At 40.9% G+C, this 14,754-nt stretch overlaps 1 protein-coding gene across 1 annotated transcript; it reads left to right on the forward strand.

Annotated features, from left to right (window-relative positions):
* The first annotated feature begins 14 nt into the window (after positions 1–14).
* On the forward strand, positions 15–14,680 carry f7i (coagulation factor VIIi). The gene is made up of 8 exons (XM_033615510.2): positions 15–162; positions 323–486; positions 1,407–1,431; positions 1,752–1,865; positions 4,795–4,932; positions 5,260–5,375; positions 13,366–13,486; positions 13,934–14,680. Exons 1-8 carry the CDS (start codon positions 96–98, stop codon positions 14,563–14,565), a joined length of 1,377 nt encoding a protein of 458 aa, XP_033471401.1. The 5' UTR covers positions 15–95; the 3' UTR covers positions 14,566–14,680.
* Positions 14,681–14,754: the final 74 nt, after the last annotated feature.

Below are 14,754 nucleotides of genomic sequence, written 5' to 3' on the forward strand. Positions count from 1 at the left end.
TGGTGGTTGAAGGGTGGGAGGCCTGGTGGGTGTGGCCTAACTCAGTTTAAAGCAGTGTTAGTGTTAGTTGAGTGGAGTCAGTGTGAAGTGGTGACATGTTGCTGAGGAGCGTCTGGATTCTGCTGTCAGGCTTCACTGCTGCTGCTGCTGCTGCTGCTGCAGGTCAGTTCACATCCAACACTGCGTCAGCTCCACCTTCGTCTTCTGTGGTAACAAAGAGATGTCCCCACAGTGTCTCAGGACAGGACAGATAAACATTGAGTCAGACCTTTAAACCTTCTGTTGAAGATAAATGATATCATTTGATGGTTTGTGTTGACAGTGTTTTTCCAGAAGCACGAGGCTAATGGCGTGCTGCAGAGATGGCGGCGAGCCAACAGTGGCTTCCTGGAGGAGCTGAAACAAGGAAACCTGGAGAGGGAATGTATCGAGGAGATATGTGACTATGAGGAGGCGCGAGAAGTTTTCGAAGATGACACCCAGACGGTCAGCCAGTCGCCATCTCAGTTACCGAAATTTAAATAGTCTTAAAGATGAAATGTCAACTTTTTAAAAACATCTTTAAACTTCAGATTTACAGATGCCTTTGTGTCGTCTCACCGCTAATTATCCTTATTTTATTTTACTACTACATTTAAAACAGTTTTAAGTCACTTCTATTTATTGTTAGTCCTTATAAAGTAGACTAGATTCATGAAGTGGTTCCCTAAAATTGTAAAGCTGTTTTATAAGGATAGCTCTTAAAGCTGTTGTTGGTAAAGTTGTTCCCTAAAGTAGTGAAGTTAAAAAGTTGTTTCCTAAATTTGTTAAGTTTTGTAGTAAAGTCATTCTTCAAAGTGGGTCCTTAGAATTGTTTTATAAAAAAGATCCCTAAAGTTGTAACGTTGTTCCCAAAAGTTTTAAAGTTCTTCCCTAAAGTTGTAAAGTTGTTAGTTAAAATTCTTCCCTAAAGTTGTAAAGTTGTTCCCAAAAGTTTTAAAGTTCTTCCCTAAAGTTGTAAAGTTGTTAGCTAAAGTTGTTCCCTAAAGTTGTTCCCAAAAGTTTTAAAGTTGTTCCCTAAAGTTGTAAAGTTGTTAGGTGAAGTTGTTCCCTAAAACTGTAAAGTTTTTAAGTAAAGTTGTTCCCTAAAGTTGTAACGTTGTTCCCTAAGGTTGTAAAGTTGTTCTCTAAAGTTGTAAAGTTGTTAGGTTAAGTTGTTCCCTTAGGTTTTTTTAGTTGTTTCTTGAAGTTGTAATGTTGTTCCCTAAAATTGTAAAGTTGTTCACATTGTTGTTTCAAAGATGCTCTAAAAGCATCTTTGGTTGTTTTAGTGTTAAAGTTTGCATTTGTGTTAGCTTTAGCTTTGTTTTTGGAATACATTGATGTTTACATGTTTTCAAAGACTTTTTTTTTTTTTTTCTTCGCAGAGGCAGTTCTGGCTGACGTACGACCGTGAGTAAAATCTTGGGCTGTTATTTATTATCTGTGGTGACTCTTGTTGCTGGTTTTTACTGTCAAACATCAGGATTGATAAAACGCTTCATGACAGTGAGGAACAAATGTGTTGGACATTAATGAACTTTACTTTTCTCCACATCACAACACAACTAAATCATGACTCCATTCTATATTTAAGATTTCACTTCACCAAGAATTCAAATGTTAACTTGTATCAATAATAATAAGATCATCTATATCAAATATGAATTCATAATAATAACATGTCTCTCTGTCTTTAGAAAAACTGTTCTTATGATTGATTCCTTTATCAGGTCGCGACCCCTGCCTGATCAACCCGTGTCATAACAACGGCTCATGTGTCCACATGGGGACGTCCTATGAATGTCACTGTCCCGAAGGTTTTGAAGGACAACACTGTCAAACAGGTAAAAACAAATTACTTCAATTTGTTCCCTTAAGTCGTTCAACACATGGGTTCCACATATGCAGCTGTTTGGTTAAGATTTTTTATAAAGTTGTTCCCTTAAGTGGTAAAGTTGTTCTGATGTTTTATAACATTGTTCTGAAAAGTTGTTTTGTAAAGTTGTTCCCTAAAGTTCTTAAGCAAAGTTGTTCTTTAGTAAAGTTGTTTTATAAAGATGTTCCCTAAATTTGATCACATTGTCCCTTTAGGTTGTTCGTAAAGTTGTTCCCTCAAGTTGCTCACATGGTCCCTTAAAGTTGTTTTATATAGCTGTTCCCTGATGTTGTAAAGTTGTTTTTTTAAGTGGTTCCTTAAATTTGTTTCATGAAGTTATTCCCTAAAGTTTTTTTGATAAAGTTGCTCCCTTTAGTTTGCTAGTGAAGTTGTTCCCTTAAGTTAAGTTGTAATTATTGCTTCAAATTGTAAAGTTGTTCAATAAAGTTGTTTTATAAAGTTGCTCCCTTTAGTTGTTTAGTAAAGCTGTTCCCTTAAGTTGTAAGTTGTGGTTGTTGCTTCAAAGTGTATAGTTATGCAGTAAAGTTGTTTTATAAAGTTGCTCCCTTTAGTTGTTTAGTAAAGCTGTTCCCTTAAGTTGCAAAGTTGTAGTTGTTGTTTCAAAGTGTATAGTTATGCAGTAAATTTGTTTTATAAAGTGGCTCTGTAAAGATTTGAAATTGTTTGTTTTCTGAAGTTGTAAAGTGGTTTACTAAAGTTGTTCCCGATAGTTGTAGTCGTTCCCTTAAGTTAAGTTGTTCAACAAAGTTGTTTAATAAAGCTTTTTGTTTAAAAAAAGTTGTACCCTAATGTTGTAAAGTTGTAGTTGTTGCTTCAAATTGTAAAGCTGTCTAATAAAGTTGCTCCCTAAATTGGTTTATAAAGTGGTTCCCTAAAGTGTCTGACACAACAGCAGAGACTAATTTCTTTTTAAAATACATATACATATATATATATATCTACAGTACAGGCCAAAAGTTTGGACACACCTTCTCATTCAATGCGTTTTCTTTATTTTCATGACTATTTACATTGTAGATTCTCACTGAAGGCATCAAAACTATGAATGAACACATGTGGAGTTATGTACTTAACAAAAAAAGGTGAAATAACTGAAAACATGTTTTATATTCTAGTTTCTTCAAAATAGCCACCCTTTGCTCTGATTACTGCTTTGCACACTCTTGGCATTCTCTCCATGAGCTTCAAGAGGTAGTCACCTGAAATGGTTTTCCAACAGTCTTGAAGGAGTTCCCAGAGGTGTTTAGCACTTGTTGGCCCCTTTGCCTTCACTCTGCGGTCCAGCTCACCCCAAACCATCTGGATTGGGTTCAGGTCCGGTGACTGTGGAGGCCAGGTCATCTGCCGCAGCACTCCATCACTCTCCTTCTTGGTCAAATAGCCCTTACACAGCCTGGAGGTGTGTTTGGGGTCATTGTCCTGTTGAAAAATAAATGATGGTCCAACTAAACGCAAACCGGATGGGATGGCATGTCGCTGCAGGATGCTGTGGTAGCCATGCTGGTTCAGTGTGCCTTCAATTTTGAATAAATCCCCAACAGTGTCACCAGCAAAACACCCCCACACCATCACACCTCCTCCTCCATGCTTCACAGTGGGAACCAGGCATGTGGAATCCATCCGTTCACCTTTTCTGCGTCTCACAAAGACACGGCGGTTGGAACCAAAGATCTCAAATTTGGACTCATCAGACCAAAGCACAGATTTCCACTGGTCTAATGTCCATTCCTTGTGTTTCTTGGCCCAAACAAATCTCTTCTGCTTGTTGCCTCTCCTTAGCAGTGGTTTCCTAGCAGCTATTTGACCATGAAGGCCTGATTGGCGCAGTCTCCTCTTAACAGTTGTTCTAGAGATGGGTCTGCTGCTAGAACTCTGTGTGGCATTCATCTGGTCTCTGATCTGAGCTGCTGTTAACTTGCCATTTCTGAGGCTGGTGACTCGGATGAACTTATCCTCAGAAGCAGAGGTGACTCTTGGTCTTCCTTTCCTGGGTCGGTCCTCATGTGTGCCAGTTTCGTTGTAGCGCTTGATGGTTTTTGCGACTCCACTTGGGGACACATTTAAAGTTTTTGCAATTTTCCGGACTGACTGACCTTCATTTCTTAAAGTAATGATGGCCACTGGTTTTTCTTTAGTTAGCTGATTGGTTCTTGCCATAATATGAATTTTAACAGTTGTCCAATAGGGCTGTCGGCTGTGTATTAACCTGACTTCTGCACAACACAACTGATGGTCCCAACCCCATTGATAAAGCAAGAAATTCCACTAATTAACCCTGATAAGGCACACCTGTGAAGTGGAAACCATTTCAGGTGACTACCTCTTGAAGCTCATGGAGAGAATGCCAAGAGTGTGCAAAGCAGTAATCAGAGCAAAGGGTGGCTATTTTGAAGAAACTAGAATATAAAACATGTTTTCAGTTATTTCACCTTTTTTTGTTAAGTACATAACTCCACATGTGTTCATTCATAGTTTTGATGCCTTCAGTGAGAATCTACAATGTAAATAGTCATGAAAATAAAGAAAACGCATTGAATGAGAAGGTGTGTCCAAACTTTTGGCCTGTACTGTATATATATATATATATATGAATCAAGTAAAAACAGTAACAAGTACAAGACAGATGTATTACACACAGCTGTAAAACTTTAACTAAAGGTCCCATCTCTTTTACTGACCTGGTGAAGCTCCACATTTTGACCAATAAAAGGGATTTAAGCTAATAATAGTGTGGGCTGCTAACTGGAGTTTTACATACTGAAGTGTCTTTGTTATGTAACATATATATATATATATATATATATATATATATATATATATATATATATATATATATATATATAAATCCCAGTGTGTTAACCCTTATCTTCCTGTAGTGATAGAAGACATCCTGAAGTGTCTCTACCAGAACGGACACTGTCAACATTTCTGTGACGGCTCAGGACAAAGACGGAAATGTTTCTGCGCTGACGGATACAAACTGGGAGAAGACGGGCGGCAGTGTGTTGCTCAGGGTACAAATACCACCTAAATACTACTTCCTCTTTGTGCTTAGAAACTGACTTTAATGATTTATGGATTATTAATGTACTGTCAAACAGCTGATTCTGATCTTAACATTGATCCAAACAAACTGAGATTTGTTAAAGAAAATATTTAGGTGTCGGCTTTGATCTGCCCCCTGGTGGACACATTTTTAATCCTCTGGTTACACATGAATACTAATCTGTTACTTTATCCTCCATTACATCTCAGAGAGAAGTACTTTAGTTACTTTTTTACTGAAATACTGGCTGGTATTCTGCAGTGAGTACTGTGATGGTTGTATGTGTGTGTTGCAGTGGAGTATCCGTGTGGTCAGCTGCCTCCACAAGAAACAGGCCTGAACCAGACTGTGGTGGATCAGACCAGACTGGTGGGGTCCAACCACTGTCCCAAAGGAGACTGTCCCTGGCAGGTAACCTGAGTCCTCAAGGGGGCGCTACAGGAAACATCACGGGGTCATCAGTGTTGGGACCTGACTTCATCTCCAATTGAAGGATCAAAATGGCTACCAGGAATAATAGATAATTATTTTGATAATAATTAATAATTATTAATAATAATTAATAATTTTGTTAAATACTTAGACTTACTTTACAAGAAGCAGGAACTTTGAGTCTCCTCTTTGGGTGTAGCTATTCTGAAAGCCAATTTGAGTCTATGTGTATGTGATATATGTTGCAAAAGGTGCCTGGGTTAGTACAGAGGATGTTTAGTTGCATGCTAACATCACTTAGCTTTGGTGAAGCCAACTAACCAATAACCTAACTGCAACAATCAATAAAAACAAACAAATCACAATAATAACTCTGTGAAAACATCACATCAACACATGTTGTTACGTTACCAGTCCATGAATGGATGGAGGGGAAAAAAGATGCTGAGGAGTGTTGCTTTTGTTAGCAGGCTGTTGAAGGCTGGAAAGAGCTGTGGTTCCAGATTCAGTCTTTGCTGTGTCCTCGTTCCGAAGGAGCAGATCTGAGGAAGCTGGTCGCTCGGGCTCCTTGCAGAGTTAGACGTTGGGATGCTAACTCAACTTGGTTCTCCTTGTTGCTGGAGAGTTAGTTGCAAACGTTGTGTTTGGCGCACTTTATCAGTGTCTGTGTTACATATGAGTTATTATTGTGATTGCTGCAGTTAGGTCATTGGTTAGTTGGCATCACCAAAGCTAAGTGATGTTAGTTTGCTAATGCTGTTCACAGACAGTGCAGAGTCTTGCATGCTACTAAACATCCTCTGGCCTAACCCAGACCCTTTGCAACACATATCACATTCACATAGACTCACTCACATATTGGCTTCAACAGAGCTGCACCCAAAGAAGAGACTCGCTTCATCTCCTTTGACTTTGTCCTGACTGACCACACAGTCAGGAAAAACCTCCCCTGGTCTGAATCTGATCTGTGATTCGGCCATCTTGTAGTTTCTGGTTGTCAGCCATTTTGTTTTTAGCCCAGACAGCCTTGGTTTTACACCCACACCTTTTGTCTCTCTCTCACACACTGCTATTTAATGTAAAATAAGTCATTATTTTACATAATTAATATTTATTATTACTAATTATTAATTATTTCTGATTTTTCTCCATTTTGATAACTTGAACCACAAGTTGATTCTTGGCATTGGCTGACGTATTGCGGTAAGCGAGTTGTGTCATTTCCGGTGTTTCTGTGACAGCGTCTCTGTACTGCTCTGGTGAATTCTACTAGCCTGCTTTCTCACTTCAGTTGCTTTAACGTCTACTTCAAGTCTTAACCCACACTGGTTCTGTTTAAGCACTTATAGCTCTCCTCCTTTCTACGGCTTTCTCGCTAATCTCTTAGCTGTTGTTTGCACGTTACTAGCCTTGGTAGCTACCTTAGCTTTACAGTTAGCGATGGCTTCTCCCTCTGCTCTCTCTTGCTCGGTGTGCCAAATGTTCAGTTATGCCTCTGCCTCCTTTAGCAACAGTGGTAATTGTAACAAGTGTAGCTTATTTGCTGCGTTGGAGGCGAGGCTTAATTCAATTCAATTTCAATTTTATTTATAAAGCCCAATATCACAAATCACAATTTGCCTCACAGGGCTTTACAGCATACGACATCCCTCTGTCCTTAAGACCCTCACAGCGGATTAGGAAAAACTCCCCAAAAAAAACCCCTTTAACGGGGAAAAAAAAAACGGTAGAAACCTCAGGAAGAGCAACTGAGGAGGGATCCCTCTTCCAGGACGGACAGACGTGCAATAGATGTCGTACAGAACAGATCAGCATAATAAATTAACAGTAATCCATATGACACAATGAGACAGAGAGAGAGAGAGAGAGAGAGAGAGAGAGAGAGAGAGATGCAGGTAATAACAGTAGCTTACAACAACATTAATGAAAGTAATAATATTATAGTTATAGTTCTGGCTACTGTGGTACAATATGTTGAAAGTATGTATTAGTATCAGACAGTATACTTGTGTGACAATAGTCATATGTGTATAATAACAGTAGAAGTATGACTAATGACTAATGATGGCAGCAGCAGCAGGAGGCATCTGGCAGGACCACGGCAGCAGCACAACCACACACGTCACACTGTCCAGGCACCGCTGTGATATGAGTTAATCTGAGAGACAGTGGAGCACAAAGGCTCCGGAGAAGAAGCCGAGTTAGTGACATCCAGAATGGCCGAGTTAGCAAGATGCAGTAATAGGATGAGAGTGAGAGAGAGAGAGAGAGAGAGAGAGAGAGAGAGGGAGAGAGAGGGAGCCCGGTGTATTATAGGGGGTCCTCCGGCAGACTAGGCCTAAGTCAGCCTAACTAGGGGCTGGTACAGGGCAAGCCTGAGCCAGCCCTAACTATAAGCTTTATCAAAGAGGAAAGTCTTAAGTCTAGTCTTAAATGTGGAGACGGTGTCTGCCTCCCGGACCGTAACAGGAAGATGATTCCACAGGAGAGGAGCCTGATAGCTGAAGGCTCTGGCTCCTGATCTGCTTTTGGAGACTTTAGGGACCACGAGTAACCCTGCGTTCTCAGAGCGCAGTGTTCTGGTGGGATAATATGGCACTATGAGCTCTCTAAGATATGACGGAGCTTGACCATTTAGAGCTTTATAAGTTAACAGTAGGATTTTAAATTCAATTCTGGATTTTACAGGGAGCCAGTGCAGAGAAGCTAAAACAGGAGAAATATGATCTCGTTTCTTAGTTCCTGTTAGTACACGTGCTGCTGCATTCTGAATTAGCTGGAGAGTTTTTAAGGACTTACTAGAGCTACCTGATAATAGAGAGTTACAGTAATCCAGCCTTGAGGTAACAAAAGCGTGGACCAATTTTTCTGCATCTTTTCGGGTCAGGATAGGCCTAATTTTCGCAATATTACGCAGATGAAAAAATGCAGTCCGTGAGGTTTGCTTTAAATGAGAATTAAAAGACAAATCTTGATCAAATATTACTCCGAGGTTTCTTACGGTAGTGCTAGAGGCCAGAGCAATGCCATCTAGAGAAACTATGTCATCAGATAAAGAGTCTCTGAGTTGTTTGGGGCCAAGAAGGCTTAGTGAATTAGAAGCGCGGCTCCACACCATGGAAAACCATTCAGTAGCTGCGGTAGTTAGCCAGCCCCCTGTAGCCGGTGCAGAGCCACACAGCATAGCCTTAGCCTCAGCTAACTGTCCTCCGGCAACTCCCGTTCAGCCGGGAGGTTGGGTTACGGTTCGCCAGAAGCACAGCTCCAAGCCGAAGCCCACGGTTCACCACCAGCCTGTTCACGTTTCCAACCGCTTTTCCCCACTCAGCGACACACCCACTGAGGATAAAACTCTGGTTATTGGCAGCTCTATTCTGAGGAACGTGAAGTTAGCAACACCAGCGGCCATAGTCAAATGTATCCCTGGGGCCAGAGCGGGCGACATTGAATCAAATTTAAAACTGCTGGCTAAAGCTAAACGTAAATTCAGTAAGATTGTTATTCACGTCGGCGGCAATGACACCCGGTTACGCCAATCGGAGGTCACTAAAATTAATATTGCCTCGGTGTGTGAATATGCAAAAACGATGTCGGACTCCGTAGTTTTCTCTGGACCCCTCCCAAATCTGACCACTGATGACATGTTTAGCCGCATGTCATCATTTAATCGCTGGCTGTCCAGGTGGTGTCCAGCAAACGATGTGGGTTTTGTTAATAATTGGCAAACTTTCTGGGGAAAACCTGGTCTTATTAGGAGAGACGGCATTCACCCCACTTTGGATGGAGCTGCTCTCATTTCTAGGAACCTGGCAAACTTTATTAGTAAATCAAATCCCTGACAACCCAGAGTTGAGAGCAGGACTCGGAGACGCAGTCCTATACGCCTCTCTGAGCTTCTAGCTCAGTTACCCAGCCATAGTTTTCATAGTTTTATACAAACGGTGTCTGTCCCCTGACCACCTAAATTATTTAAATCTAAAATTAAACAAAGAGGAGTTGTGCATAACAACCTCATAAAAATTAAAACCTCTTCTGTGACAGAAAGACAAAACAGGAGAATTAAATGCGGACTGTTAAATATCAGGTCTCTATCATCTAAAGCAGTGTTAGTAAACGAATTAATATCAGATAATCATATTGATTTACTCAGTCTCACAGAAACCTGGCTGTGTCCAGATGAATATGTTAGTCTTAATGAGTCCACTCCTCCCAGTCATAATAATACCCACATTCCTCGAGGCAGCGGCCGAGGAGGGGGAGTTGCAGCCATTTTTAACTCTAGTCTGTTAATCAGCCCTAAACCTAAACTAGATTATAATTCATTTGAAAGCCTCGTTCTTAGTCTTTTACATCCAATCTGGAAAACCTCGCAGCCACTTTATTTGTTATAGTGTACCGTGCTCCTGGCCCATATTCTGAATTTGTATCTGAATTCTCAGAGTTTTTATCCAGTTTAGTTCTTAAATCAGATAAAGTTATTATTGTAGGCGATTTTAACATTCATGTCGACGTTGATAATGACTCCCTGGCTACCGCGTTTATCTGATTAATAGACTCCATTGGCTTCAGTCAGGGTGTACATGAACCCACTCATTGTTTTAACCATACCCTCGATCTAGTTGTGACGTATGGAATTGAAATTGATAACCTAACAGTCTTTCCACAGAATCCCTTGCTATCAGATCATTATCTGATTACTTTTGATTTCTTTTTACTCGATTACACGCCACTCAGCAACAGTTACTATACTAGATGTTTATCAGCTAGTGCTGTCGCAAAATTTAAGGAAAAGATTACTCCGTCGTTAAATTCAATACCAAGTCCCTCAGTAACAGAGGTTTCCTGTACCGACTTTGATCATTTTGTTGATAGCGCCGTAGGCTCGCTGCGAACAACACTTGACTCTGTAGCTCCTCTTAAAAAGAAGTTAAAACAACAAAGAAAGTTTGCTCCTTGGTATAACTCTCAAACCCGTAAGTTAAAACAAATATCGCGAAAATTTGAAAGGAATTGGCGATTGACCAAACTGGAAGAATCTCGTTTAATCTGGACAGACAGTCTCAAAACTTATAAGAGGGGCCTCCGCAATGCCAGAGCAAACTATTACTCAGCATTAATAGAAGAAAACAAGAACAACCCCAGGTTTCTTTTCAGCACTGTAGCCAGGCTGACTGAGAGTCAAAGCTCTATTGAGCCTTGTATTCCTTTAGCCCTTAGCAGTAATGATTTTATGAGCTTTTTTAATGACAAAATTCTAACTATTAGAGGCAAAATTCATGACCTCCTGTCCTCAGATAGTACCTATCTAACCTCAAACACAGCTGTAAGACCTAATATATATCTAGATTGCTTCTCCCCAATTTCTCTTCAAGAATTGACAGCAGTGATTTCTTCATCTAAATCATCGACGTGTCTCTTAGACCCCATCCCAACTAGGCTACTTAAGGAGGTCTTTCCTTTAGTTAACACTCATATATTAGATATGATCAATATATCCTTATTAACAGGCTATGTACCACAGTCTTTTAAGGTAGCTGTAATTAAACCTCTACTAAAAAAGCCCACCCTGGATCCAGAGGTGTTAGCCAACTATAGACCAATATCTAATCTTCCCTTTATGTCAAAGATCCTTGAGAAAGTAGTCGCAGACCAGCTGTGTGATTTTCTCCAGAATAATAATTTATTTGAGGAATTTCAGTCAGGATTTAGAGTGCATCATAGCACTGAGACAGCACTAGTTAAAATTACAAATGACCTTCTGATTGCTTCAGACAAAGGACTCGTCTCTGTTCTTGTTTTATTAGATCTTAGTGCGGCGTTTGACACTATTGACCATCAAATTCTACTGCAGAGACTGGATCACTTAATTGGCCTAAAAGGTTCTGCACTAAGCTGGTTTAAATCTTATTTATCTGATCGTTTTCAGTTTGTTGACGTTCATAATGAATCATCCTTATGTACCAAAGTTTGTTTTGGAGTTCCGCAAGGTTCTGTGCTCGGACCAATCCTATTTACTCTATATATGCTTCCTTTAGGTAACATCATTAGAAATCACTCTATAAATTTCCATTGTTATGCGGATGATACACAGTTGTATTTATCTATGAAGCCAGAAGAAAGTAATCAATTAACTAAACTCCATAACTGCCTTAAAGACATAAAAACTTGGATGAGCACCAATTTCCTGATGTTAAATTCAGACAAAACTGAAGTTATTGTTCTTGGCCCCAAACAACTCAGAGACTCTTTATCTGATGACATAGTTTCTCTAGATGGCATTGCTCTGGCCTCTAGCACTACCGTAAGAAACCTCGGAGTAACATTTGATCAAGATTTGTCTTTTAATTCTCATTTAAAACAAACCTCACGGACTGCATTTTTTCATCTGCGTAATATTGTGAAAATTAGGCCTATCCTGACCCGAAAAGATGCAGAAAAATTGGTCCACGCTTTTGTTACCTCAAGGCTGGATTACTGTAACTCTCTATTATCAGGTAGCTCTAGTAAGTCCTTAAAAACTCTCCAGCTAATTCAGAATGCAGCAGCACGTGTACTAACAGGAACTAAGAAACAAGATCATATTTCTCCTGTTTTAGCTTCTCTGCACTGGCTCCCTGTAAAATCCAGAATTGAATTTAAAATCCTACTGTTAACTTATAAAGCTCTAAATGGTCAAGCTCCGTCATATCTTAGAGAGCTCATAGTGCCATATTATCCCACCAGAACACTGCGCTCTGAGAACGCAGGGTTACTCGTGGTCCCTAAAGTCTCCAAAAGTAGATCAGGAGCCAGAGCCTTCAGCTATCAGGCTCCTCTCCTGTGGAATCATCTTCCTGTTACGGTCCGGGAGGCAGACACCGTCTCCACATTTAAGACTAGACTTAAGACTTTCCTCTTTGATAAAGCTTATAGTTAGGGCTGGCTCAGGCTTGCCCTGTACCAGCCCCTAGTTAGGCTGAGTTAGGCCTAGTCTGCCGGAGGACCCCCCTATAATACACCAGGCACCTTCTCTCCTTCTCTCTCTCTCTCTCTCTCTCTCTCTCTCATCCTATTACTGCATCTTGCTAACTCGGCCATTCTGGATGTCACTAACTCGGCTTCTTCTCCGGAGCCTTTGTGCTCCACTGTCTCTCAGATTAACTCATATCACAGCGGTGCCTGGACAGCGTGACGTGTGTGGTTGTGCTGCTGCCGTGGTCCTGCCAGATGCCTCCTGCTGCTGCTGCCATCATTAGTCATTAGTCATACTTCTACTGTTATTATACACATATGACTATTGTCACACATGTATACTGCCAGATATTAATACATACTTTCAACATATTGTACCACAGTAGCCAGAACTATAACTATAATATTATTACTTTCAATAATGTTGTTTTAAGCTACTGTCATTACCTGCATCTCTCTCTCTCTCTCTGTCTCTCTGTCTCTCTCTCTGTCTCATTGTGTCATACGGATTACTGTTAATTTATCATGTTGATCTGTTCTGTACGACATCTACTGCACGTCTGTCCGTCCTGGAAGAGGGATCCCTCCTCAGTTGCTCTTCCTGAGGTTTCTACCGTTTTTTCCCCGTTAAAGGGTTTTTTGGGGGGAGTTTTTCCTAATCAGCTGTGAGGGTCATAAGGACCGAGGGATGTCGTATGCTGTAAAGCCCTGTGAGGCAAATTGTGATTTGTGATATTGGGCTTTATAAATAAAATTGATTGATTGATTGATTGAAGTTCCTGATAATTGGAGATCTGTATCGAGGTCAGAGCAGCAGTATGTCCTAGATTTTAATTTCTTAAGTTATGTTGTGGTGTATTTGGCTCTGGAGTGCTGGTTTGATATGCCCTTTTAAAGTCAGGGGAAATGTGGCCTGAAAGTGGTGCCACAAAGAAATGCAGGGACACATTGATCTTCTGCTCTGAACTGAACTGAACTTGAAGGGTTAATGTCATCCATCTGTCCATCTGTCCATCAGGTTCTGGTTCGGTTAAAAGGAAACAGTCACTGTGGAGGAGCTCTGATCAGTCCAAACTGGGTCGTCACCGCCGCCCACTGTATCCATGGCAACAACCCTCAAAGCCTCACTGTGGTGGCAGGTAACTCCTCTTCCTGTTCAGTTCACCTGCACGTCTATAAATCACTGTCACATTAGCATGCTAATGTTGTTCAATTAACTTTATTTAAAAGTTGTTCTGTAAAGTTGTTTCTTGACATTTTGGAAAAGTTATTTCATTATTTCAATGATTTGTTAAAATGTTTCTGTAAAGTTTTTTAAAAAAATATTTTGTTAAAGATTTTCCCTAAAAAAAAAGTATAGTTGTTTAATCTGTAAAGGTGTTTTAAAAAGTTATTCAGTAAAGTTGTTGTAAAAAAGTTGTTTATTAATTCGTTAAATTATGGGTTTTTTTCCCCATAAATGTCACATTTGTACACATGACGACACAACTTTGAAAATCGTTCCGTAAAGTTGTTTTCTGAAGTTGCTCAGTAAAGTTGACATTTGTACTTTGTCACATTTGATGTTTTTTTTCCCTTGTTTCCAGGGGAACACAATTTGGACGTGGAAGAAGGCACCGAGCAGATCATACCTGTTTCCATGGCGATCTCCCATGACGGCTATGTACCGGCGACGGGTGACAGTGATGTCGCCTTGTTGCAGCTGAGTCGTCCCGTCACTCTGAACCGCCACGCCATCCCTGTCTGCCTGCCCACCAGAGACTTCGCTCAGCAGGAGCTCCTCCCAGTCCGCTACCACACCGTGTCAGGGTGGGGCAAGAGGACCAACGGGGGCAACGCTGACATCTCCGGGGCGACTCCCACTGTCCCGGTCTCCCCTGTCCTCCGTAGGATGTCCGTCCCCATCGTCCACAACTCCCAGTGCTCCCAGAGAGCCCAGTTCAACTTCACTGACAACATGCTGTGTGCCGGATACCTGGAGGGTCGTCAGGAGAGCTGCCGCGGTGATGACGGGAGCCCGCTGGTCACACCCTACGGCTCCACACACTTCCTGATGGGCGTGGTCGGTTGGGGCCGGGGTTGTTCACACCCGGGGTATTATGGGGTGTACGCCAACATGGCCAACTTTGTGGACTGGGTGGAGGGCATCATGAAAGACCCGCCCACAATGATGACGATGGAGAAAGCTTTGGAGATGCTGGAACAGAAATTGGTTTAAAAATTTGATTTAATTCTTCAAATCATCAAAAGTTTTATTTCCCCTAAAATCATTAATCCGTGATGTCGACATGCTGAATTCAACTTCACACAGAATAAACTCTGTTCATACATTACATTTTTTACAGCGTGTTCTTTGGTGTCAACATCTACATTTTTAACACTCAAAGAAAAAAATTTAAGTTGCACA

The sequence above is a fragment of the Epinephelus lanceolatus genome, chromosome 24 (genome assembly GCF_041903045.1).
Source record: "Epinephelus lanceolatus isolate andai-2023 chromosome 24, ASM4190304v1, whole genome shotgun sequence".
NCBI classification, from domain to species: Eukaryota; Metazoa; Chordata; class Actinopteri; order Perciformes; family Serranidae; genus Epinephelus; species Epinephelus lanceolatus.